Source organism: Ranitomeya variabilis, chromosome 3, assembly GCF_051348905.1.
Source record: "Ranitomeya variabilis isolate aRanVar5 chromosome 3, aRanVar5.hap1, whole genome shotgun sequence".
Classification (NCBI taxonomy): Eukaryota; Metazoa; Chordata; class Amphibia; order Anura; family Dendrobatidae; genus Ranitomeya; species Ranitomeya variabilis.
In genome coordinates, this window is record NC_135234.1 from 623,508,322 (window position 1) to 623,536,309 (window position 27,988).

The window sequence follows — 27,988 nt, forward strand, 5'->3', positions numbered from 1 at the left end:
GATGTGCAGGGAAAAATGTGGACTCCGCAACGGAGCACACATCAAATGGAGGGACACGACCTCGGAAGTACCAATACGTCCAAGGTTGAGAAGGGGTTAAAGCCCCAATACATAGTGATGACAAAACCTATTGATCATGTTGAGTTCGCACCTATAAGCTTACATTATATAAAGTCTTTGCCATTTGTTCAGCCCAAGTGTACTGTACTAAAAAGTAAGTTTACCAAAATTTTTGCAATATATATATATATATATATATATATATATATATATATATATATATATATATATATATATATATATATATATATATATATATATATATATATATATATATATACACTCACCGGCCACTTTATTAGGTACACCATGCTAGTAACGGGTTGGACCCCCTTTTGCCTTCAGAACTGCCTCAATTCTTCGTGGCATAGATTCAACAAGGTGCTGGAAGCATTGTGCGTGAAAATCCCAGTAGATCAGCAGTTTCTGAAATACTCAGACCAGCCCTTCTGGCACCAACAACCATGCCACGTTCAAAGGCACTCAAATCACCTTTCTTCCCCATACTGATGCTCGGTTTGAACTGCAGGAGATTGTCTTGCCCATGTCTACATGCCTAAATGCACTGAGTTGCCGCCATGTGATTGGCTGATTAGAAATTAAGTGTTAACAAGAAGTTGGACAGGTGTACCTAATAAAGTGGCCAGTGAGTATGTACGGTATATATATATATATATATATATATATATATATATATATATATATATATATATATATATATATACACATATACATACACACATATATACATACATACTGCAGCTAGCATAGAGGGAATGTCACTGGCAATTGCTACCTGAAGCAGAAAATAAAATCTACGATTAAGCTAAACAAAATGAACACAAACCCTATAGTAAGTAATTACATAGGGAGTGCACGTAAATAACATGGAGGTACTTCGTTTGCACTATTTTGATTAAAAAAACAAGCATTCCCAGAACACCCCTCACCTCAAGTTCCCGCAATCTCTCCAGAAGCTCCTGAATGACCAGTGGTTCAGACACCCCTCCACCAAGGAGCCGGATCTCTTCCTCCACCTCAGACGTCATTCTCTGAAAACAGAGGATACACCCAAGTTAAGTAGTGATTGACATTGGGTGTGTAGGCAAAACAATACCCAACAATAGACATTCAAAACAATGGGAACAGAAAACATGTCATTTGATACAGTCAGGAATAGAAATCCTGGGTAACATATCCATTAAGACAGAGACTTGGATCTGAAAATACCAAATGTCACATGTAAACCCGAGATATATGTGTTAAAGAATTTCCTGCCATCTGTAACCTTTAGCATAGCTAAACAAAGGAAAATACATTCAGAGAAACTATACAACTGTGTTCTTTTCTGGCTAATAGTAAGTGGCAAGTCTAGTCACCCACGTGGCCCACTGTGGGCGAAATTACCCAGTTTGCAGTGTTACACCCACTTTTCTTGTACTGATGCCATTCTGGGTGACAAGGATCATGTGGACGAAGTCAACGGTCATACTGGCTTTTACTCATCCTTCTCAAAAACAGATTTAACTTAGAATGGAATTTTTTTTTTCAAACTTGACAGAAGAAAACAAGGACTTCTGTTTACTGATCATCCTTCAATTTTAGGTGGAAACTAACAAATTCTATCTTTCATTCCCTATGCCAGAGTACATGGCAGTTTTGCAGGGTCCCTTTAATTTTACTGCCAAAACCTAAAGAGCATACCTCTGGTTAGCATTTAACAGTAATAAGAACGACAAAGTAAAGCTTTAATCCAGTGCACACCATTACCACAAGTTAAATTTGGCAGGAGGGGGGTGCTAAGAGTTAGGACAGGTGCTCAATTTTGGCCAGATCTCTGTATATGTGTAAAAGACATCCTACCGATGAAGTGAGAAGAGCCGGATTATTCCTTTAAGTGCTCTTGGCTCAGCTCTCTATATGAAGGAATTCACCATCCATTCCCTGAGCGCAAGAGATCATTAAGGGTATGTTCCCGTGGCCAGGAAATGCTGCGGGTTGGACGCTGCATACATTCGCAGTGGCCAGATATTACAGCATAGTGGATGGCATTTCAAGAAATCTCATCTCCAGTATGCGTGCAGGGACACCTCCGGCTTCTCTGCGGAGACAGACATGCAGGGCGTCTTTCGAGACGCTCAGTCTCCTCAAGATAAATTTCCCGTCCAATGTATAGGACACGGTGATTCCACATGGTTCAGTGAACACATGTGGAATCACCTGGGTTCAAAATTCGGCAGCGCTTTGGATGGAGCAGACATGTGCTGCATCCAAAGCGCTGCCGGTTCCTGACTGTGGGAACATACCCTAGATCAAGCTCCTGGTCGTAGATCTGGGCATGACAACCACAAGTCATCCTCCAACGCACTTATGGTACTTGCCTTTCTCATTTTTTGCTGCTATGAAACCATACATAAAGGCATATTGTGACATTTCTCGTCCTCTTATCTAGAGTGGTTCGAAGTCAGGGTCAAAACTGCTGAAAAACTCCCCTTAAAATGCAAAGAATTTATAGAAATAACGTAAAACATAAATACAATGTATAACATGATATAATGTATAACGTGTCCTTTATAATTAACAGCTGCCAATGAATTCTACACAAATCTTCAAGGAAAAATAGAAGTTGCGTGCCATTGCCTGCTAGAGTTTCAGATTTATAATGTTCCAAGTCATATGATCTCATCCAATATTCCTGTAAGAATTATCTATGTTCTGCCTCCAGTGCTGAGAAGGCCATGTGAATCTTGTTAGAGAAGCAGATGTATAGGACAGTCTGAATATAAATTCTGTACGGAAAGAAAGACATGGACGAGAAGGCCTCTATATATTCCCTTTCACATCATAAATGATTGCTTAGTCTCTACCCCGGATAAATCAATGAGTTAACAGCCCTGCAAAATATGGTCCTGACAAGAAGAGGTTACCTGACAAATAAGTGACTAGACATTGCCCATCTGGTTGGGAGGATTAGAGAGATTAGGTCCTTCCCGGCCGCCGGTACAGCATGGACATGTGGGGCGGCTTTATCTGGGGCCTCAGATCATCCGCTGGGTTATCATTGTACCGACATCTGGGGATACACAGGCAAAACACAATGTTGTTCTCACCTCATATGTGAAGTCATACCCGGAAACTGGACGAGCGTGGGGTCTGCCGCATGTCACCACACCTGCACAGAAAACAGACTAGCGTTACTTTTAAGCATCTATTATGCACACTCTTGGTGCAAGGTAAATATCAATTACTTATCAGCCAGAGTGAACATACTGGGAGCCATACCATACTGCAGGAGCCAGGGGTCTAACCCTAGATCATTACTCCCTGGGGACCTTAATCACATCTGTTTGTGACCTCTTTAATGATGTGTGTCCTTGAAGCCATCTGCACGGTACAATGCACAGCATTACTGCTCCGGCCTTCTGGGCCATGCTGTAATTAAGTGCTTGCCTCTGTATAATGTAGAAGAACCTGATGAGCACAGCCATAACACCAGTTACCTTACATTACCCTTGTGCTTAGAAAGGACGCTGCAGCGATCGACTGGCGCAAACGAAGCGGCACTGAGAAAATATAGCACAGGAGGGATACAGGCTGCTGCTGTGTGCACCAATATTATATATGCAATCATCTACAGAATTGTTCTATTTTGGGTCCAAAAGAGTTTGGGTCTGTGCACATATCCTAAGCAAGTGAATGCAATATAGATACAACTGTGCGTGCTATATACATGCAGCACTCACTACACAGGCAATCCCTTATGTTGGCGATATAGATCCCTAGATCATCAGCCAATGATCACTTCATTTTGCCTCGTACTAAATAGAACTACCGTATATAGCTCCCATTAGTGGATTTATCTGTCAGCAAGAACCTAAGCAAACACTGTATTTATTATTCTGGATCACACTTTTATATTGGAATTTATGAGAGTCACTCAATAGTTAAATATAAAAGAGGCCAGAAGCATTTTATTAACAAAGGTGATGAAAAAATATGTTAATTTTAAAGGGGCTGATCAACTGAAAAAATAAATCCTTTAATATAGTTAATTTTTATTTCTATAGCACCAACATATTCAACAGCAGTTTACATTACAGAGGGGACTTGTACAGACAATGAACACAACAGAGTAAATACATAACTCATCTGCTACCAAGTGGAGTGAGGGCCCTGCTCACAATCTACAATCTATGGGAAAATGGGGGAGACATGACAGGTGAATGGTAAAAAGTGCTTGTGTTGCAAGATCCATCCATCAACATAATAAATCAGGTATTCACATAGCACTGAATGTACCAGTCATCAGCCAGTATCTGAATAAGTACAAAAGTGCTGCTAAGTGATTGGAGGGTGTCTAAACAGATGATATGAAGGATCAGATTTGGAAAATTTTGGAAGGGCAGAACTGAAATAGTTACATAAGTGAGGTGAGCCAATAGGCCAGTCTAAAGAAGTGCATTTTTAGGGCACGCGTAAAACTGTGGAAACTGGGAATTAATTGAGTTGAATTGTCCTGGGTAATGCATTCCAGAGAAGTGGCGCAGCTCGAGAGAAGTCTTGAAGACAAGAGTGGGAGGTTCGGATTATTGAGAATGTTAGGCTGGAGTCACATTAACATATTACATCTGATGCAAGAGGATTGGATGCAATATATTTATGACACTCGGCTCCTTCTTGCATGAGAGGATGGCAGCACAGCTGATAAACTAATAAACTGATAAATTAATTTCTATATGGCCTCAACTGTCGGCATTCGAGGGAAATCACACTGCCGGGTGACAGAGTGCAGTGTAATGTTTCACACGCATCCATAGACTTATATGGGTGCGTGCGATCCGATTGACTGATGCAATCGCAGAATGCTGAAATTATTTTCTCATGCCGAATTGATTCCAATCGAAGTGACGTGAAGCGGAGGGAATGGTTAGGGTGATAGACAGAAATGAGGGAGGATATGTAGGGTGGGGCAGAACCGTGGAGAGCTTTGTGGGCGAGAGAAGTTTATATTGGACTCCGTAGTGGATGGGCAACCAGTGCAACCACTGGCACAGGGTAGAGGTATCGGTGTAGTGGTTGGACAGGAAAATCATTCTGACTGCTGCATTCAGGACAGATTACAGATGGGAAAGTTTAGTAAAGGAGACAGATTAGTAACTAGTTGCACTAGTCCAGATGATAATGAATAAGAGCAACAATAATAGTTTTTGCAGAGTCAAGAAAAGGTCAAAGACTAGAGACATTTTTGAGGTGTGAAGTGAAGTAAACGAGCGAGTGATTGGATATGGGGAGTGAAGGAAAGATCAGAGTTAAATATAAACCCAAAACAGCGAGTGTGCTGACGGGAGTAATGGTAGGATAGTTAATATATGTACATTACTAAGTTGAAATTTTAAAGAAATTTTACATTTTGAATTGAGTAACTCGGGAGAGTTTTGGGTATCGGCACGTGACAAGTATTGTGAGAGAAGGGGACTAGTTGACTTATTCACATAGCTAACTAGTTAAAGAGAACCCATCAGCTGCTCAAATGGTGGCCAGCACAATTTCAGCCAGGTATATTACGCTCCAGCATTTCAGAGAAAATATACTATCAAGATCCTGCTGGGGTCTAAACTCCGGTTTTGCCTCTGGCCAACTCTTCCTAGAGATGCTAAAAGTGATTGACAGGTCTCTCCCTTGTGTGTACAGTGGACAGAGCCAGACTAGTCTCCTCTTTAGCTATGGACATATGGTCACTGACCAGATTTTCAAAGTATTTGCTCTATGAAACTCCAAAATGTTTCAAAGAAAAACATATCTGGCTGCAATTGTACCGCCAGGCTACGATTCATGCTGACTGTGGTTTCATTCGCACAAATCACCTGACACGTTCTCTAAAAGCAAGCCCCCTTTTCTGTCTATGCATGAAAGGGGCTGTCTAGCTAATTAACTGAGGCAAACATACAGCCTCTGACACATCACACTGGAGCACAGAACACATGCTGTGCTGAACACAAGCAGAAAGTGGAGCTGCCAGGATCAGCACAAATATCCAGAGATGGGGAGACATTTATTATAGGGTTATTTGGTTAGTCCCATCTTCATAGATGGATATCGTTGGATAGTGCTTGAACTTTTGCAATCTACTATTTATAAAAAAAAAATTCAGCTGTTCTTGGCATATTAACACTTTTCTTTTGCCTACAGGTTTTCAACCACCTCTGCTGCCTAGCTTGTAAATGCTGCACAGATGGGATTAGGTGGTAATATGTGCTCCAGCAATCCCAGTAGTTACAAGCTCAATAGAAAAGAGCTTGAAAGCACCGTGCATGTTCGGCCATAGCTGCTAGACAGGAATAGTGGTCAGTTATATAGACAACAAGCTACAAAAGAAAAAAAAAGGATTAAAATTATTAGTTGTTCTTGAGATATTAACAAACAGTAAATTGCAAACAAGCACAACCCAACAATACCCATCTATGGAGATGGAGATAACCTAGGGATTAAGTCAAGCCTGCAAAGGCAATGTCATGACCCAAGCAATGTTCTGCAGAAAATCCTTGGGTCCTGACATTCTTGCGGGTGGAACCAGATACTTAAACATTGTTGCAGATAAAGTGCTACAGCTCTTCATACACTATTCACTAATCTGCAGCCTTCTTCAGCAGATAATGTGTCCTGCTGCTGTGTAAACATTTTTCAGCAATGGCTTTGCCGAACTCAACAATGTAGCTGTGGACTTGGCCTCCAAGTTTCCCAGAGAACAATTCAATGGAGCATCTGTATATATGGTATGATGGAAGAACGTCTGTCCTTGGAGGATCTACTTCACAAAACTACAGGTCTTGGTGCATGGAGCCTATACTTCGACACATCAAAGCGGTTTTAAATGTATTACAAAGCAGTGTATATCATGCATTGCGATTATTCTTGACATTCATGGTTTATTATTTGGTAATAGATCAGGGGACCGAACAATAATGGGCAACGCATGACAGAATCTGGAAATTAAGAGCTATACACGTATGTAAAATGGATAAAATAATCCAAAGCTAAAAAATTAAAGTTTTAATTTAAAGGTTGAAATAAAATATTGATCAGAAAATAAGGGAAGCAACGAGCCTTCTGGCAGCTCCGAGCAGGGCTGTCACTTGATGACCATGATCACGTATTCAGCCCCTGTCCTTCCTTCAGTTTGGTGCTGTTAGGAATGCCAGTGAAGTGATATCTCGGAACGCTGCATTGCAGACACCCCTAGCACATCCAGCACCACTCCTCCACCCCATGTAAGTACACATCAGAGGCCAGCTCCAGGGAGTTTTTGCCCTGTATACTGGAGTAATGCAGCGTGCCGGTGACATGAGGACATTCTAAAAAGAATGTGAGAGCTTTCTATCTGACCTGAAAACTGCACGCAGGAAGGGACAGGATCACAGCCCAATCCGAGCAGCGAAGATATGTGCCAATGGATAGGAGAATAGCACAGAACTCTGTGGCAACACCATTACATTACGGTCATTAATGTGATTGACAAAGTACTTCAATAAAAACCATAATATGCAACATCTACAGCAAATTGCTATCCAATGGGTTCTTAAGCTGCTGGTACCCGGTTATGCATTAATGCAGTGTCACTGGAAGACTCTACAAAAAACTATAACGGGATAAATCAAAATTTACTTTCCTAGTTATGCACAAAACTAAAAGACCAAGTAATTCACCTGCAGCATTCTAGGTAGAGTATCAAATGCTCGACTGTGAAAAAACGAACAAAGTCAATAAATGGTATGTCAAACAACTACTCAAAGAGCGTGTTAGTATTTTTTCCTCATATCTAACTACTGAAAAGTGATCACCATGACTGCAACCATCAAAGTTGAAGCAGTGGCATCACTTATTTCTGCAAAGCAGATTACATACACTAAGTTCAACTGAGAGATAGAGAAAGGAAAGGAAAGGGGTAAGCTTAAGAAATGTGTCCCCCTTATTGTTGATTTAGAGGAAGGCAAAAGAAAGAAAAACAAATCTGTCCAATATGGAAATTGTCATGTTCTCAACCTCAATGTATATTATATGTTCAACTGTAGGTCATCTTTTGCTCGATACTACACAAAACTATGGAGAACCTGAAGTCCACCAACCTTTACGTATCCTGCAACATCCAAAATGATGATGAGGGACGAGTCTGCGCAGGGAATGTATAGACAGAAAAAAAAATCCTTACAGGATGGGAAGGTAGTTTGTTAATTAAATGTAAATGACAACATTCATGCAATAATGCAATAATGCTATAAAGGGGAGAACAACATCAATCAAGGGAATTACCAGACCGGGTCCATGGAAAAAATATTTGTGAGATTGTGAGTTGGGGGCATTATGAAAAGTGATGACTTTGCTTACTGCAGTGTCCTCAGGGGACCGACTAAACTTCTCAGACACCGCAAGACATCACACTCGCATACCACAAGTTCCAACCTGTCAGAAAGACACTAAACCAAGTGTCCTTTAGCTACAAAATATAATGAGCCCATACTGTGTGCAATGCACTAAGCCTTATATATACACCTTTCAAGCATTACCATTAAAAAAGCCTTTTCTGCAATGTTAGCCATTAACAGCACTGTGTCTATTAAGCACTGCACAGAGCCGAAGCTCCAGACCATTACAGTTACGTTTAATGTGAAAAAAGGAATGCTATGGATGTGACCCTATGTATCTGCAAGGCAGGAGACAGAATTAATGGCTGGAAGTCTTCGGAATTAGAGTGACACCATTATTGCTAGTATAATCATAATCACTGTATTGCTTAGGCACGTAAACATTAAATCAGTGCCACAGAATTGCAAAGCACTGCAACAGATGTGCCACTCATCCACAACATGTCTGACCTTAACCCACTGCAGCCCGGCATAACTAGTGAGGGCCAACTTTACACGTTCAGAACCGCAGGGCAGAGATTGGCAAAAAAGGGGTAGAAGGACAAGCAATTTTGTTCTAAATTCTGCAGATATGAAGGGCACTGGCTTAAGGGTTAAAAAAATAATCCAATTTATATGGAAGACTCTGCAGTGCAAAAGGCAGAGTGCCAATAAACCAGGAATGTGTTCTTCACACAGAAACTGGTGGCACCGGGAGGGGGGACGACAAATGTAAGGTAGAGGAATAAGTGACCTTGTGAGCCGCAGTTATCCTGAAGGCTAAAAGAAAAATGTATTTTATTAATACAGAAAAGTTGATACTGTGTATGCTGCCTGAATAGTATACAGGAAGCCTGAAAGATACATATATGTATGTACACACACACACACACGACATAACAGGTCACATGGGGGAAAGTCTGAAAAGAGGTAGAGATCAAAGATTAGAGGGGCATTAGCACCACCGTGCTCACATCTAGGAACCCTAAAATTGTAATTGCACATGGTTTATTACACATCAAACAGGATAACCAACCCCAAACGTGGCATAGTCACTGCGGTGTAGGAACACATGGTTATGACAATTAGAAACAGACAGGCAGTATTTTTCCCCCTTTCCTTATCCTGTCAGGATAATTGGGAAAAGATCTAAAGATAAAAGGAAAGGGTCACAAACATGTATGTCTTCATTGTCAGGCTAAAAAGGTACTGTGGGAAGACGCACAACCTACGGGGGTCTTCAGGCTTGTCCGCCACACAACCTGCCTCGTCCGCCACACAACCTGCCTCGTCCGCCACACAACCTGCCTCGTCCGCCACACAACCTGCCTCGTCCGCCACACAACCTGCCTCGTCCGCCACACAACCTGCCTCGTCCGCCACACAACCTGCCTCGTCCGCCACACAACCTGCCTCGTCCGCCACACAACCTGCCTCGTCCGCCACACAACCTGCCTCGTCCGCCACACAACCTGCCTCGTCCACCACACAACCTGCCTCGTCCACCACACAACCTGCCTCGTCCACCACACAACCTGCCTCGTCCACCACACAACCTGCCTCGTCCACCACACAACCTGCCTCGTCCACCACACAACCTGCCTCGTCCACCACACAACCTGCCTCGTCCACCACACAACCTGCCTCGTCCACCACACAACCTGCCTCGTCCACCACACAACCTGCCTCGTCCACCACACAACCTGCCTCGTCCGCCACACAACATACCTCGTCCACCACACAACCTGCCTCGTCCGCCACACAACATACCTCGTCCACTGCATGCTTACATCCCATTGTATATCCAGAGGGCCATGACAATACCCTGCAGAAAGTTTATTACGCATTATAGAGCCTCATTGGTGAAATATTCCGATACCAATCTGTAGGCCATTGTTCGCATCCAAGGAAAAATGCATAGAAGTTGACAGTGCCACCATCTGTATACAAGCAGACTTTGAGGGGGTCTATAATGCTGGGGGGCCTGCAGGGACGAAACAGTGATGGTCATCTAAATCCAAAAACATAAGTAATTCGGGAAGGGAATGAGTGGAAATACCAGTGCCAACTCACCCCTGCTTGGATGCCTTCTTTGCTCTTACTTCATGGAAGCTCTTCGAGAGCCGGCCGCCTTGGTTATTGTGCTGCATTGTTAGCTAGCACAGGCGCAGCAGGGAAGATGGGAGGGGGATGAGGATGTGGTGACGGGAGGGGGGCAATGCTGATTCCCTGCCAGTATCAGCGTGTGCTCATCCCGGCCTGTAGCTCCTGTCCCTCGCTCTCCTCATCTATGATGTAAAGAGGCCCACGTCACATACCCACAGCACTGCGGCCTGAACTCCCCCTGAGGGAAAATCCTTATCCTACCCTCATAATAGCAAGTGCTTTCTCTTCAGCCACACAACAAAGGATTGGGGGGGTCTTGACCACATTAGTAACAGTTTCTCTGGTCAAGGTCAAACGTTTAACATGGTTCTCCAACATAATCCTCCAAATCTCTAATACTATCTGCTATATTATTATAGGAATGGTTGTGCATAATCACCGCTTATCAGGCAATGGGAGCAAATGCCCCCCAGCACCATTACTCTAGGCCTACTAGCAGAAATTAACCATTTCACTATTAATAGTGCTGGATGGAGATTAGGCGCTTATTTTCACATATTATTCAATAAACACACAAAGGGACAATATCCAAACTCCTATGTAAATATCTGTAAGGCCGAGGTCATTAGCGTATAGCACCCAGTGCGACAGAATCAGATGCAATGTGCTAATGACACTCTGCTCAAATTCTGCTGCGAGCGTCAGCTAAGTGTCAGGCGACTGATCAGCTCAAATGCGAGAATCAAGTCACAAGTGAGGAAGAGAAGCAGAGATTAATCTCTTCATCTTCTCCACTGCCTGTCTCGGCGTATATTGGACTGCACTCTAATGACATCCAAGTGCAGTCCAATGGTTTGCACACACGCATTGACTTGAATGGATGCACACCATACGAGGGACGCTGCCAATCGCAGTAAGCTTTTGTTTTTTTCTTCATGCTAATTTTTACAGATCTGCTCTGCCTCACAGAATAACACTGGTCTGAGTGCAATGCAAGACGTCCAGTGTGAGCGAGCCCTAGAGGTTCTTCAACCTGGAGATGTGCAATGTAAAGCAATTTTCCATACTTGTCAATTTGATTTCTAAAGAGAACTAAGGTGCTGTTTTTATGATTTATGGAGTTTTTGAAGACTAAACTAAGGAGGCCTTTATTTTCCCTATACAATTTTTGTCCTTTCATTACCAACTCCTTCCTTTGGCTTCAGAAACTGCATCTATACAGCACACTGTGAACTTTAGGCCAAGTTCACACGTTTTGCTGTTTTTTTTTTTCCTTCAGGCAAAACCTGATCGAAACGGCAAAAAAAAAAAAAAAAAACAACAACCAGGTTTTGTTGAATTTTTTTGCTGCATTTTTGTTGTCACTTGTGCATCCCGATAAAGTATAATGCCCCAAAAAGAATGATTATGCGATTTCCTTCATGTTTTTGCACCAACACAGCAAACCTGATATCTGCGTTTTACAGTTACTTTCTGCAGCAGAGCAGGGAGAATCAATCTCCCTGCTCTGCCGCTATGGGGCCCCAGAGCAGGCGGGGGGGGGGGGGGGGGGGGGGGGGGGGGCAGTGCCAGCAGTGGGCTCCCCCGCCCTCATCGGAAGATGAGCTATACCGGCATTTAGCCGATACAGCTGACCGCAATGATGAGGGGTGCCTTAGAATTTAGAGGGCACAGAGAATCACACAGCAGGTGCAGTAATAGGGACACATACGGCAGCAGCGGCTCAGTATTGGGGTATCAGGTGCAGTTATAGGGACACATACGGCAGCAGCGGCTCAGTATTGGGGTATCAGGTGCAGTAATAGGGACACGTACTGCAGCAGCGGCTCAGTATTGGGGTATCAGGTGCAGTTATAGGGACACATACCGCAGCAGCGGCTCAGTATTGGGGTATCAGGGGCAGTAATAGGGACACATACGGCAGCAGCGGCTCAGTATTGGGGTATCAGGGGCAGTAATAGGGACACATACGGCAGCAGCGGCTCAGTATTGGGGTATCAGGGGCAGTAATAGGGACACATACGGCAGCAGCGGCTCAGTATTGGGATATCAGGTGCAGTTATAGGGACACATACAGCAGCAGCGGCTCAGTATTGGGGTATCAGGTGCAGTAATAGGGACACGTACTGCAGCAGCGGCTCAGTATTGGGGTATCAGGTGCAGTAATAGGGACACATACGGCAGCAGCGGCTCAGTATTGGGATATCAGGTGCAGTTATAGGGACACATACGGCAGCAGCGGCTCAGTATTGGGGTATCAGGTGCAGTAATAGGGACACATACGGCAGCAGCGGCTCAGTATTGGGATATCAGGTGCAGTTATAGGGACACATACGGCAGCAGCGGCTCAGTATTGGGGTATCAGCAGGATGAGGAGTTTGTGCAGGTTGGGAATAGATGGTGATGGGGCTGGAATGTGAGAAGTGAAACGTGTCTTTGCTGTATTCTCTGCAGATGAGTCGTTGCTGGAAGAAGTTGTCATGTCGGTCTGGGCCAGATGGAAAAGACGGGAAAAGTGACGACTCCATCATAAAGAACATCAGCGGTAAGTCATTATCTGTAACTGTACTGTGATCTATGTTCTGTAGGGCTGGTATCTACCACTGACCATATGGCGGTAATATCCATATTGGTCTTTATATAGAGATTATCTTCAGTAATAGCGCGGTCATCTGCTGAGGTTCTCCTCCACTATTAGGACGCATCACCCAGTTGTAATCAAGGTTACCTCGTTAGGGGCCCACTCAGAAGCTTTGTCCCCCTGACCCAAAACCCTAGCTACGCCTCTGATCAGTGCTCTATACCAAGGCATCCAAACCAATATGACCAAGAACACAGACAGAGGATGCGCAATAACTCACATTTTCTTTATGGTACTTTGTGTACCTGCTCTTAATTTAGCATAGTCTGCGTCTATTCAGTACTGTGAAATTGACATTTTATATAGAATACATTGTGCCTATGCCGTCACACATGCTCTGTCCTTCTTTGAAATTGGGTATTGTGGAATAAGTAATTGTCTGCATTTGCAGCGCATGTACTAAAGAAAAAAAAGTGTAGGTCAGCTTAGAAAACCCCCTTAGTATATTTTGAGGTGAGAGCAGTTCTCTGTTTTGGACCCACATTTATTAGCCAAAAAGCGGAATGATTACGAAGTGTCTCAGTCTGCGGAGGACCTGTCCTGTCGTGCATTATTTCATAGACAGATCACTGATTTGAATGGGCATTGTGTAATACTTCATTTTGCCTCTGGAGGTGCTGCAGAGAAACTGAACACTAAAGGCCCCGTCTCACTCGCGGCCCTGCGCTTAGTAACCCGATGTTTACCCTGGTTACCAGTGAAGACATCGCTGGATCGGTGTCACACACACCGATTCAGCGATGTCAGCGGGACCTCAACGACCAAAAAAAGGTCCAGGCCATTCCGACACGACCAGCGATCTCACAGCAGGGGCCTGATCGCTGGTACGTGTCACACATAGCGAGATCGCTATGGAGGTCGCTGTTGCGTCACAAAACTTGTGACTCAGCAGCGATCTCGCTAGCGATCTCGCTATGTGAGACGGGGCCTTTACTGCCAGGATTCCCCAGAGATTAGCTCTTTTGGTGTCCTTAAAGGGAACCTCGGGCAGCATGAATCACAGCCTGGCTGCATAATCGCTCTGGCGCTGCTCTCGAATGTATCTTAAAGGTACCTTCACACGAAGCGACGCTGCAGCGATAGCGACAACGATGTCGATCGCTGCAGCGTCGCTGTTTGGTCGCTGGAGAGCTGTCACACAGACCGCTCTCCAGCGATCAACTATGCCGAGGTCCCCTGGTAACCAGGGTAAACATCGGGTAACTAAGCGCAGGGCCGCGCTTAGTAACCCGATGTTTACCCTGGTTACCAGCGTAAAATCTAAAAAAAACAAACAGCACATACTTACATTCACGTCCCCCTGCGTCCACTTCCTGACTGACTGAGCGCCGTACAGTGAGAGCAGAGCGGTGACGTCACCGCTGTGCTGCTTTCACTTTCACTTTGCGGCGCTGAGTCAGAGGAGGAAGCAGACTGCAGGGGACGCAATGTGAGTATGTGCTGTTTGTTTTTTTTACATTTTACGCTAGTAACCAGGGTAAACATCGGGTAACTAAGCGCGGCCCTGCGCTTAGTAACCCGATGTTTACCCTGGTTACCAGTGTAAAATATCGCTGGTATCGTTGCTTTTGCTTTCAAACACAACGATACACAGCGATCGGACGACCAAATAAAGTTCTGGACTTTATTCAGCGACCAGCGACATCACAGCAGGATCCTGATCGCTGCTGCGTGTCAAACGAAACGATATCGCTAGCGAGGACGCTGCAACGTCACGGATTGCTAGCGATATCGTTATAATGTCGTTTCGTGTGAAGGTACCTTTACAGTAAATTCTCTTTGAAAGACTGGAGCGATCGTGCCGCCAGGCTCGGATTCATGCTGCCCGAGGTTCTCTTTAAGGAGGCCTATAGAAGTGAGAAGGTAATAATTTTCAACCAAATATTTTTCTTTTGCTTTCAGACAAAAAAAAAGTGATACGTTTCTGTAGAAATATATTGAAATCATATTAAAATATTGATCTTTTTAGTTCGCAACTGAACAAAATATAGAAATTTACAGTGAGGTCGTGTAAGTGCAACAGGTGCTTTTTTTGAGTATCGGTTGAAACCAGAAAAGACAATATGCAGATCGATTTTCTTTTCTTTGCTGACAGCAAGTAATTAATACGGACAGATGTAATGAAGTCCAGAAAGGGGTTTGTTCCATCTCTCATTATATGCTAGGAGATCCCAGATCTAGGACGGGACTCCAGTTACAGCCCAGGGACATCACCGCCCCATGGCCATGGAGCACAATAATACACGCACTCCCTTATTACATACAACCCAACGCTTGTCAGGAATAAGTACAGAGATAAAAGGTACAGTCAGGCAGGATAACCTATAACGCAATGATGGGGTTAACTGTAGAAAACAGCTGGCTGTCATGTTTAATAAGATGTCAGTAGGCATCCAGGCACCCTAGCAAAAATGCTGCCCTCTCTGAAGGTAACAAACCTGTACCTGTCAGAACCAAGTAGCCTTTGCCAACACAAGAGGTCAAAACAATGTCCATCTCACACTTAAAGTGAAGGGCAGAGCCTTCACCCCACGCATTTCACCCGCGGCCAGGCTCGTACGGGTGACTGTACTCTTGGCAGCAGCTGTGCATGGGTGATGTACGGCAGTATACCCCTCCTCTACCTCCAACAGAGCCTAAAGGCTTCATTATTACATACAGACATGTGGGGTCTCAGCTGTACATCTGGAGACTACCAATCCCACTGCACCTTGCCTCGGTGTCCATGTGCTTCACAGTTAGACCTCATATTAGGCAGATACACGTGAACAGTCACACAGGCGTCATTATTTCTGCTCACATGGAGATGAAAAATATTTGCACATAATATAGATCACCTTATGTCTAAGAACAAGATAAACAAGATGTTGGCGTCCTTGGTTGTACGACTGCAATCTTCATAATCCAGTTTTCTGTCCGTGTGCTGCATCTTATGCCACTGACCACCATGTTAGAACATTGCTCTGTCTATTCATTCCAACAGGGAAAGCTTCATCAGGGTTTTATTGCCCAAACCATGAGCAACATGAATCAAAGACTGCACAAATGAAGCCAGACATCTCTGAAATGCTGTGGCATTTAAGAGAAAACTAATTTTTATGAAATGCCATCTGGGGATTATAGGTTAATACCCTACTAATATGGCCCCATCCCTGGCTGCTCCCCGCCATGCTCCTGTTGATGGGGAGATACCGGTCAATCAGTTGAAGAGGCATGGAGAAGCTGGTTGGGGACCTCAGCAGACTAGTCAGGTCTCGGCCTACAGTGCCTGGCTGGCTTCTCCAACTATGCTTTTTCTGAAACGACACGGCATTTCAAAGCAAAACAAACCTGGATGAAGTCTCAAAACCACACTCCAATTAATGCTGCATGTGGCTCACTGAAGAACTGAAATAATTTTACTTTTTGATGATATTCTAATTTTGTGAGAAGCACCTGTATATAGACAGACACAGACAGATATAGACAGACAGAGACATATATAGACAGACATATACACAGAGATATAGAGAGCCAGACAGACATATACAGACAGAGATACAGTATATAGACAGACAGATATATAGAGATACAGACAGATATATAGACAGACAAATGTAGAGAGACAGACAGATATAGAGACAGACAGACATATACAGACAGATATAGAGAGAGACAGGCATATACAGAGATATATAGACAGACAGATATATATATATATATATATATATATATATATATAAATAAATAAATAAATGAGAGAGAGAGACATACTGACAGATATATAGGCTGACAGATGTAGAGAGGCAGACAGAGACAGACATATACATAGAAAGACAGATATATTGAGGCAGACAGATATATAGCGAGAGATAGACAGATATATAGAGACAGACATATACAGAAAGAGATATATAGACAGACAGATATAGAGACAGACAGATACCGGTATATAGACAGAGATATATAGACAGACGTAGAGAGACAGATAGACAGACAGATGTAGAGAGACAGATATATAGACAGACAGATGTATAGAGACACAGATATATAGAGACAGAGACATACATAGACAGAGCGATATATAGACAGACAGACCGAGATATAGAGAGACAGACATATACAGACAGATATATAGAGCGACAGATATATAGAGAGACAGACAGAGATATATAGAGACACACAGACCTATACAAACAGACAGATATAGAGAGACAGACATATTCAGACAGACAAAGATATATAGAGAGACAGACAGATATAGAGACAGAGTTTAGTATCTAGTTTTAATTGCCACAAAACTTTATATAGGTGACTTTTTTTTGGGAAGCAGTGATAATGACAATCTTTAACAATAAGATAGAAAGACTCCAATCACTAGATTTGGGTTAATAGAAACAGAAAATTGATTTCACTGGTCATAAAAAAACAACATTGTGAAATATATCGATATTAACGCTGTACATTAGTGATGAGCGAGTGTATTAGTTGCTGGGGTTTTCCCCAGCACGCTCGGGTGACCTCTGAGTATTTTTAACTGCTCGGAGATGTAGTTTTCATCGCTGCAGCTGAATGATTAAGGCTATGTGCACACGTTCAGGATTTTTAGCGTTTTTTTTTTTTCACGTTTTTCGGCCGTTTTCTTCGGAAAACCGCTAAAAAAAAAGCACGCATAAGCATCCCATCATTTTTTTAATGTATTCCGCAATTTTTGTGCACATGCTGCGTTTTTTTTCCCGCGAAAAAAATGCATCGCGGGAAAAAAACGCAGCATGCTCATTAATTTTGAGGATTTTTTGCGTTTTTGCCGCTATTTATTGCATTGGGAAGCTACGGGAAAAAAACAACCGGCATGCGGATTTCCTGCAGAAATAGTCCGGTTTTGTTCAGGAAAATTCTGCACACTTTCCTGAACGTGTGCACATAGCCTTACAGCTACTACCCAGGCTGAGTACATGTGGGGGTTGCCTGGTTGCTAGGGAAGCCCCACATGTACTCAGCCTGGCTATTAGCTGTAAATCATTCAGCTGCAGTGATGAAAACTAAATCTCCGAACACTAACAAATACTCGGAGGACACCCGAGCGTGCTCAGGAATACCCGAGCAATGAGTATATTCGCTCATCACTGCTGTACATGGCAAATTTAGGGAAGTAGAGCTGTAACTTGCATCTTTTCCTCTTACACATTGACACTACTGTCAGTTTTACAGAGGTCAACAGCCAACATGTCCAATTCAATAGATTTAAACGTTTTGATTTTTTTTATTGCATTGCAACACAAGGAATTGGCGGCACTCACCGAGTGTGATAAGACGCCTTTATACTCAAATAATAAAAGTAGCACAACAGGCAAAGGAAGACAGGTTACAGGCAATTGCCCTTTCGGGTGTATTGATGCTTCTACGGGCCAGATTCAGGATTTGTGAAAGGTTTTCACAAATGTCAGTTTATTTTGGCTCTGAGGGATGCATCATCTCCAGATTCCAAAACCTACTGAGCGGATTTCAACTGGATCGTTTGTTTTTTTTTGTTTTGTTTTTAACATTGAAGTCTAAGGAAAACTGATCCACTGGTAATTAGCCATGCGTTTTTCTTTCGTTTGAAAAGAATCCGTTTTTGCTAACGGAATCCATTTCAAATGTAAGAAAACAGATGGCTAATTAATGGATCCGTTTTTCATAGACTTGAGGGTTAAAAAAACAACAACAAAAAACAAACAAAAACAGAAACCAGACCCAGGTTAAATCAATTTTTTTTCAGCAGGGCAAAAAAGTGGCGTCTTCACAACTTTTTTGTCAATGGATTGCTGCTTGATCAGTTCTAAGGTTGATTACTGGACATATGAACATATCCTTGTAAGCAGAGATTCAGGTCATAACTACTGTAAAAAATGTCCATTTTTTTAAGGGACAAGATAACACATTCAACTATTCAAAATGACGCAATTATTTTGTAACACAAAAGCAAGACTCTATAATAAGAATGGAAGCATGTGATGCCAATCATGAACACCCAGAATGTAAAGTGCAGGATGCAAGTATGGGGTTCTTTATTTTTACTTTGAACGGAAGTTAAAAGCAAAATAGGGATATCATTGTCTGCCGACATCCGCTCCATGAAGAAGACATTCTTTGTGTTACACTGTAGCAGCAGTGATGGCTGCAGAAGAAAAAGTGACATTTTATTTTACAACTTCCATTCAAGCATTACCAGACTTGAAACTTTGATTATTATTATTTATTATTATAGCGCCATTTATTCCATAGCGCTTTACATGTGAGGAGGGGTATACATAATAAAAACAGGTACAGTAATCTTACACAATACAAGTCACGCCTGGTACAGGAGCGGAGAGGACCAATTATCACGCATATTGCGGATTGTCTCCCAAATACAAATCGGATTACAAAAATATTTCAGAATTATATGTGATGCAACAGCACTAAATAGTCTAAGCTTGGTAAGTGAAGAGAGAAAAGTATAGGCACTAAATAAATGTATTGGATCAAATAACTTAAAATGGGTATGTGCACATATATTCACCCCTTTTACTATGAAGCCCCTAAAAATTTCTGGTGCAATTAATTTTCTTCATAAAAGTCACATGCTTACTGACATGAAGCCCAACTGTGTGCAATCTAAGTGTCACATGGTCTGTCAATATATATACACTTTTTCTGAAAGGCCACAGAGGCTGGAACACCATTAGGCAAGATGCACCACTAACCAAACACCATGAAAACCAAGGAGATCTCCAAACAAGTCAAAGACAAAGTTGTTGAGAAGTACAAGTCAGGGTTGGTTTATACAAAAAAATCCCAATCTGTGATGATCCCCGAAGCACCATCAAATCCATTACCAATTGGAAAGAAAATGTTACCATAAACTCTCAGCCAGGGCAAGGAGGGCATTAATCAGAGAGGAAGTTTAGACCAAAGGAAACTTTGCATTAGCTGCAGAGATCCTGAGCAGAGACTGGAGTATCTGCGCATACGATCACAATAAGCTGTACACTCCATAGAGGTGGCCTTTATGAAAGGGTGGGCAGAAAAAGCCTTTACTTACACACAAAATCGTAAAGCTCATTTTGAGTTTGCCAAAATACATGTGGGAGACTCCCCAAATGTATGGAGGAAGATGCTGCGGTCAGAAAACCAATAATTGACATTATTGGCAATCAAGGTAAATGCAATGTCTGGCAACAAACCAACACAGCTCATCACCCCAAAAACACCATCCCCACAGTGAAACATGGTGGTGGCAGTATCATGCTGTAGGGATGTTTTTTTGCAGCAGTGACAGGGAAAATGGTCCTAGTCAAGGGGAAGATGGATGGTGCAAAATACAGGCATATTCTTGAGCAAAACCAGTTTCAGTCTCTCAGTGATTTGAGACTGGGACAGAGGTTTACCTTCCAACAAGACAATTACCCAAAGCATACTGCTAAAGCAACACTTGAGATGTTTCAGGGGAAATATGTAAATATTTTGGAATGGCCTAGTCAAAGCCCAGACCTTAATCCAATTGAGAATCTGTGGTCAGACTTGAAGTTTGCTGTTCCCCGAGGAAACCATCTAACCTGAAGGTGCTGGAGCAGTTTTGCCTTGAGGAATGGGGAAAAATCCCAGTGTCAAAATGTGGAAAGCTCATAGAGCGTTTATCCAAAGTGACTTGCAGCTGTAATTGCCACAAAAGGAGGTTCTACAAGGTACTGACTTTAGGGGGGTGAATAGTGATGCACTCTGATGTTTTCAATTATTTTGTACCAACTATTGTTTGCTTCACAATAAAAAGAAAACCAAATGTTCACAGTTGTAGGCATGTTCTTTACATGAACTGATGAAAGCCGTAAACAAAAAAAAAAAAACAAAAAGTGAAATTCCAGATTGTAAGGTAGTAAAACACCAAAAATGCAAGGGGGAGGGGTGAATACTTTTGCAAGCCACTGTATGTGGGGGGGGGGGGGGGAGCACAAGTACGGGATTCTTTTACCCATTAGGGTACGTGTCCACGGTCAGGAAACGCTGCGTGTTTGACGCTGCGTGGGGCCGCAGCGTCAAACACGCAGCGTCCAGATGTTCCAGCATAGTGGAGGGAATTTTTTGAAATCCCAAGTCCACTATGCGTGGAAACCCGCACGCGGCGGCCCTGCGACTCCGGACATGCTGCGCGTCTTTTCAGATCGCAGCATGTCCGTGTTCCTTGGAATAACACAGGGCCCTATGCGAGGGGTGCGATGATCCCGGATGTGTACAATGAACACATCCGGCATCATCGCGTCCCAGAAGGGGGCGGGGCTTAGCGCCGAGCGGCTTTGCCGCTCCGACGATACCGCCGGCCATCCTGATCGTGGACACGTACCCTTAGAATGTAGAAAAGAAACAGCACTTTCATAACACTCAGATAGCACCCTTGAGATATATTCACACCTTGCGTTTTTGCTGTATTTTTTTTCCACAGGCAAAACCTGCTCTCTTGGCAGTAAAGAAGCAGCCTAAAAAAAAAACAGGTTTTGCAGATTTTTTACTGCATTTGTGTTGTCTTGTGCATGTTGATAAAGTTTAGTGGCCCCCCCCCAAAAAAAAAGCATGATTTAACTTCATCAATATCTGCGTTTTTTGATGCATTTTTGCAACTACCTATTGTTTCCTATTGGTGAAAAAACGCTGCAATTATGCAGAAAAAATGCTGAAAGAAGAGACATGCTGCAGTTTTCAAAAATGCCGCAGTTTTCCCAAATCAGTCAAGAAAATAAAACCAATGAGTGTGCATGAGATTTCTGAAGTCTCAGACTTGCAGCAAAAAAAAAAAAAAAAAAAAAGGAGCAAAAATGCAACGTGTGAACATACCCTTGCATTGTTTATCCCCCTCCAAGAATGCTGTGCTAATGGTGCGGAAAAATCTGCATGGAAAACACAGCAGATTCAAAAGAGGACCATGTCACTTCTTTTTGCAGATCTGCTGCGTTTCTGCACCCATTCCATAATAGAAATCTGCAGGGGTAAAAAAAGGAAGAAATCCAAACCAAAATCTGCAACGTGTGCACATACCAAAAATAGGTGCAGATTCTGACCTGCGTTTTCTGCCAAGAAATGCAGAATCTGCACAGAAAATTCCACAGTCCAATCTGCAACGTGTGCACACAGCCCTATATTGGGACTATATATGTAGATGGATACGTTTTTTGGAGACAAAAACAGTCATTGGATTGAGTTCCTTTAGTGTCTACTACGCCTTGAAAAAAAAAAAAAAATGTGAGCTAGAATCTTGGCAGCTTTCCCCCCCCTTTCCTATTTACATTAGTGTTGATCGAAAATATTTGCAGGAGCTTGGTCGAGTGGACACCTACTACCTAATAAAAATTAACAACATATATACATATATATATATATATATATATATATATACATATATATATATATATATATATATATATATATATTTATTTCTGTAGCGCCAACATATCCTGCAGCACTCTACAATTCAGAGCAGCGTCATTGCATCACGGTAGACTACAAATCAGGAGTGACGTGAGGTCACAGGTGGTAGGAGGTTACAGGGCTCTAGTTTTGCATGGGGCTTGGGTCCCATTCTCACAAAATAACGTTTTCATCTGACTGCTAAAACTATATAAAATAAGAAAAGAAAAACAAAAAAACAAAACACTTCATAATGGTTCCTCACCTTTCCAGATATCATTGTCACACACGCCAGGATTATTTTACATAAAGTAATTACCTTGCAATCATTAGCTAAACACTACAGGTATAACAAGTACTTGATAAGATGTATCTAGAGCCCTGTGTAAAATTAATTTGCAGTAGAAATATGCCGGCTTGCTGATCGTTCACGAATACCAATTATGCAGATTACAATGTTTTTCGCTAATCACAGGGGATGAATTAAGTTTAAAATCACCGTCCCTGCGGAGCTGGCACCTCTGTAATAAGCAGCGATGGAAACATTTAGACAAGGATATTCCTACTGATAGATCGGATTGCGGTCTTTATCTCGGAGGAAGTTTACCCACAGCCTCTCAAGACAAGGCCAAATCCACAACAATCCATAACAATAAGTACTAACCATCCTTGGCTCCAGTGCCTGCTCTCAATCGATGCTTCTTTCTCTGCGTTTTGGCGTCACTTCAACAGAGCACATCACCACTGCAGCCAATCACTAAACTTAGCAGTTTGTGTTGTCCGCATCAGCATGTCTGCTTCCTGCACGTTCACGACCACGCCCCCAGTGCACATCTAGCCTGATTTGCATCTGCCTTCTATGCTAAATTTGCCATGACTGGCACATTGTAGCTCTGTAGAAAAGGTATCACTTTTAGGCCGGTTTCACACGTCAGTGATTCCGGTACGTGAGGTGACAGTTTCCTCACGTACCGGAGACACTGACACACGTAGACCCATAAAAATCAATGCATCTGTGCAGATGTCATTGATTTTTTGCGGACCGTGTCTCCGTGTGCCAAACACGGAGACATGTCAGTGTTCGTGGGAGCGCACGTTTTACACGGACCCAATAGAGTCAATGGGTCCGCGTAAAACACGGACCTCACACGGACATTCTTCGTCTGGGGTCCGTGTGCGTGCAGGAGACAGCGCTACAGTAAGCGCTGTCCCCCCCCACATGGTGCTGAAGCCGGTATTCATATCTTCCCTGTAGCAGCGTTTGCTATAGAGAAAATATGAAGAATAGTGTTAAAAATAAAGATTTAGGTGTCCGCCGCCCCCCCACCCCCTGTGCGCCCCCCCGCTGGTCAGAAAATACTTACCCGCTCCCTCGCTCCTTCCTGGTCTGGCCGCGCCTCCTACTGTATGCGGTCACGTGGGGCCGATCATTTACAATCATGAATAGTCGGCTCCGCCCCTATGGGAGGTGGAGCCACATATTCATGACTGTAAATGATCGGCCCCACGTGACCGCATGCAGGAGAAGCCGCGGCCAGACCAGGAAGCAGCGAGGGAGGCGGGTAAGTATTTTCTGACCAGCGGGGGGGCGCACAGGGGGTGGGGGGCGGCGGACACATAGATCTTTATTTTAAACACTATTCTTCATATTTTCTCTACAGCAAACGTTGCTGCAGGGAAGATATGAATCGCAGCTTCAGCACCATGCAGAGTGGGTACCACACGCTCCGTGTGGTACCCACTCGCCATACGGGCGGCACACGTGTGCCGCACGTATGGCCTCCGTGAGTTCCCAGGCACACGGACACGGATAACTCCGGTACCGATTTATTCCGGTACCGGAATTATCTGGACGTGTGGGACAGCCCTCATAGGAGCAATACCAGTATATGTGTGTGTGTGTGTGTATATATATATATAATATATATATATATATATATATATATATATATATATATATATATATATATATATATATATATATATATATATATATATATATAATCTAATATATAAAGCTGAATGTGTGTGTGTGTGTATGTATGTATGTATGTATGTATGTCCGGGATTGGCATCTGAACCGTAGCAGCTACAGCCACAAAATTTTGCACAGTCACACGTCTGGACCCCGAGAGCGTCATAGGCTATGTTGTGAGGTGAAATTTTAACCCCGCGCTTTCCAATTCACCAAACAATTTTGCCCCTATCTACATAATGGGGAAAAAGTGAAAGGAAAAGTGTTGGAGGCGTCGCAGCTACAGGCACAAAATTTTGCACAGTCACACGTCTGGACCCTGAGAGCGTCAAAGCTATATTGTGAGGTGAAATTTTAACCCCGCGCTTTCCAAGTCACCAAACAATTTTGCCCCTATCTACATAATGGGGAAAAAATGAAAGGAAAAGTGTTGGAGGCAAATTAACAGCTGCCAGATGTGAACAAGGGGGACTTAAAGAATGACAGCGATGGCACCAAAGAGTATATACTGTACAGTTGCTAAGGTGGGGCCCCAACATGGGATAATCACACCACCACGGGGATATGAACACACACACAAAATGCGCCACACACTACCACGTGCTCGAACACATATACCACCCTCAGTGCACATTTCACCACACATACACCAACCTCGCCACATAAAAGTAGAAACACAAAAGTCGCCGCTCAAAACTCGCCACGCGCAAAACTCTCCACATGCAAAACTCGCCACACGTGCAAAACTCGCCACACGCAAAACTTGCACACGCAGAAAAATTGCCACACGCAGAAAAATTGCCACATGCACAAAAGTTGCAACACATGCAAAAGTTGCCTCACACAAAACTTGCACATACTCAAAAGGCACCACACATAAAACTCGCCACGCGCAAAACTCGCCATGCGCAAAACTTGCTGCACACAACTTGCTACACTAACCTGTCACATGCAACTCGACACACAAAAAGTTGCTACACGCATGTCGCCACACAAAACTCATCTCACAAAAGTCCCTACATGCATGTCGCCACACGCAACTCAACACACACAACTTGACACACGAAACTCGCCCTAAAACACACACAAGTCTGGTATCCTTCAAAAATAAAAATCTGATTAATAAGCAGACAAACTACAAGAGCAACAAATGTACCATATAGGAATCCGGCAGCTGTCAGTCACATGACCAGTCTATTATGTGTATGTGTGAGCTAATATATACTGCCAGGGGGTGGGCTTACTGTTGGCTGGGGATTTATCAGGCTGCCATTTTAGCTTACAAATACTGAGGTAAAAATACTGACCAAATAACGTGTGAACGAGGGCTAATACAGGAGGAGATGGCATACAGCTATATACTATATACAGGAGATGACACACAGGTATATACTATTTACAGGGGAGATGACACACAGGTATATACTATATACAGGAGGAGATGACACACAGATATATACTATATACAGGAGAGATGACACACAGGTATATACTATATAGAGGAGGAGATGACATACAGGTACATACTACATACAGGAGGAGATGACATACAGGTATATACTATATACAGGAGGAGATGACACACAGGTATATACTATATACAGGAGCAGATTACCTACAGGTATATAGTATATACAGGAGGAGATGACACAGGTATATGCTATGTATAGGAGGAGATGACATACAGGTATATACTATATACAGGAGATGACACACAGATATATACTATATATAGGTGAGATGACACACAGGTATATACTATATACAGGAGATTACATACAGGTATATCTAATATATAAAGCTGAATGTGTGTATGTATGTATGTGTGTATGTCCGGGATTGGCATCTGTACCGTCGCAGCTACAGCCACAAAATTTTGCACAGTCACACGTCTGGACCCCGAGAGCGTCATAGGCTATGTTGTGAGGTGAAATTTTAACCCCGCGCGTTCCAATTCACCAAACAATTTTGCTCCTATCTACATAATGGGGAAAAAGTGAAGGGAAAAGTGTTGGAGGAAAATTGACAGCTGCCAGATGTGAACAATGAGGACTTAAAGAATGAGAGCGATGGCGACAAAGAGTATATACCGTACAGTTGCTAAGGTGGGGCCCCGACATGGGATACTCACCACACACGGGGATATGAACACAAACACAAAATGCGCCACACACTACCACGTGCTTGAACACATATACCACCCTCAGCACACATTTCACCACACACACACACCAACCTCGCCACATAAAAGTCGAAACACAAAAGTCACCACTCAAAACTCGCTACATGCAAAACTCGCCATATGCAAAACTAGGCTCACGCAAAACTCGCCACACGTGCAAAACTCACCTCATGGAAAACTCACCTCATGCAAAACTTGCACACACAGAAAAATTGCCACATGTACAAAAGTTGCACCACATGCAAAAGTTGCCTCACACAAAACTTGCACATACTCAAAATGCACCACACATAAAACTCGCCACGCGCAAAACTCGCCATGCACAAATCTTGCTGCACACAACTTGCTACACTAACCTGTCACATGCAACTCAACACACAAAATGTTGCTACACGCATGTCGCCACACAAAACTCATCTCACAAAAGTCGCTACATGCATGTCGCCACACGCAACTCAACACACACAACTTGACACATAAAACTCGCCCTAAAACACACACAAGTCTGGTATTGTCCTTCAAAAATAAAAATCTGATTAATAAGCAAACTACAAGAGCAACAAATGTACCATATAGGAAATACGGCAGCTGTCAGTCACATGACCTGTCTATTATGTGTATGTGTGAGCTAATATATACTGCCAGGGGGGAGGGCTTCCTGTTGGCTGGGGATTTATCAGGCTGCCAATAGCAACCAATCACAGCTCAGCTTCTATTTTGCTACAGTTAATTAACCTGAGCTCTGATTGGTTAATATAGGCAACAAAGACATTCTCAGTATAACAAAGCTAATATATGTTGTGAAATGCTTCTATTTGCTTAGTTTTTGCCTTTTAATAATTACATTTCTATCTATTTGTTTTGTGGTTTTTGTGTGCAGAATAAATTTTTGTTAACACATTCTATTTTGCTAACAGCAGTCATTAACCCGGGCGAAGCCGGGTAGTACAGCTAGTATATATATATATATATATATATATGTCTCCAAATGACATTACTCATGTGACTAACAAAGTCAGATTGTACTGCTGCTCTGGTCTGTTCTTTAGCTCTATTGGTGACATTACATCAATAATGCACATTACCACTGCAGCCAATCGCTGAGCTAAGTGACTCTGCTAGTACATTGACACGCCCCCGATGCACTTCCAGACTGATTTGCATATGTACGCTACACCTGAATTTCTCATGACTTCCACAGATATCGCTTTTTTTCGGGGGACAAG

At 43.0% G+C, this 27,988-nt stretch overlaps 1 protein-coding gene across 6 annotated transcripts in view; it reads right to left on the reverse strand.

Annotated features, from left to right (window-relative positions):
* NCKAP5L (NCK associated protein 5 like) overlaps positions 1 to 27,988 on the reverse strand; it is a 118,735-nt gene that overhangs the window by 36,891 nt on the left and 53,856 nt on the right. For 3 of the 6 annotated variants that reach the window (XM_077297441.1, XM_077297442.1, XM_077297444.1), the window contains 2 exons: positions 3,171 to 3,232; positions 1,011 to 1,112 (listed from right to left, as the gene is read on the reverse strand). In XM_077297441.1, the coding sequence (XP_077153556.1) occupies positions 1,011 to 1,112; positions 3,171 to 3,232 (164 nt within the window). Of the gene's footprint in view, positions 1 to 1,010; positions 1,113 to 2,987; positions 3,118 to 3,170; positions 3,233 to 10,532; positions 10,729 to 23,269; positions 23,374 to 27,988 lie in introns of those variants that run through there. The other 3 variants (XM_077297445.1, XM_077297443.1, XM_077297446.1) reach the window with 3 other exon arrangements.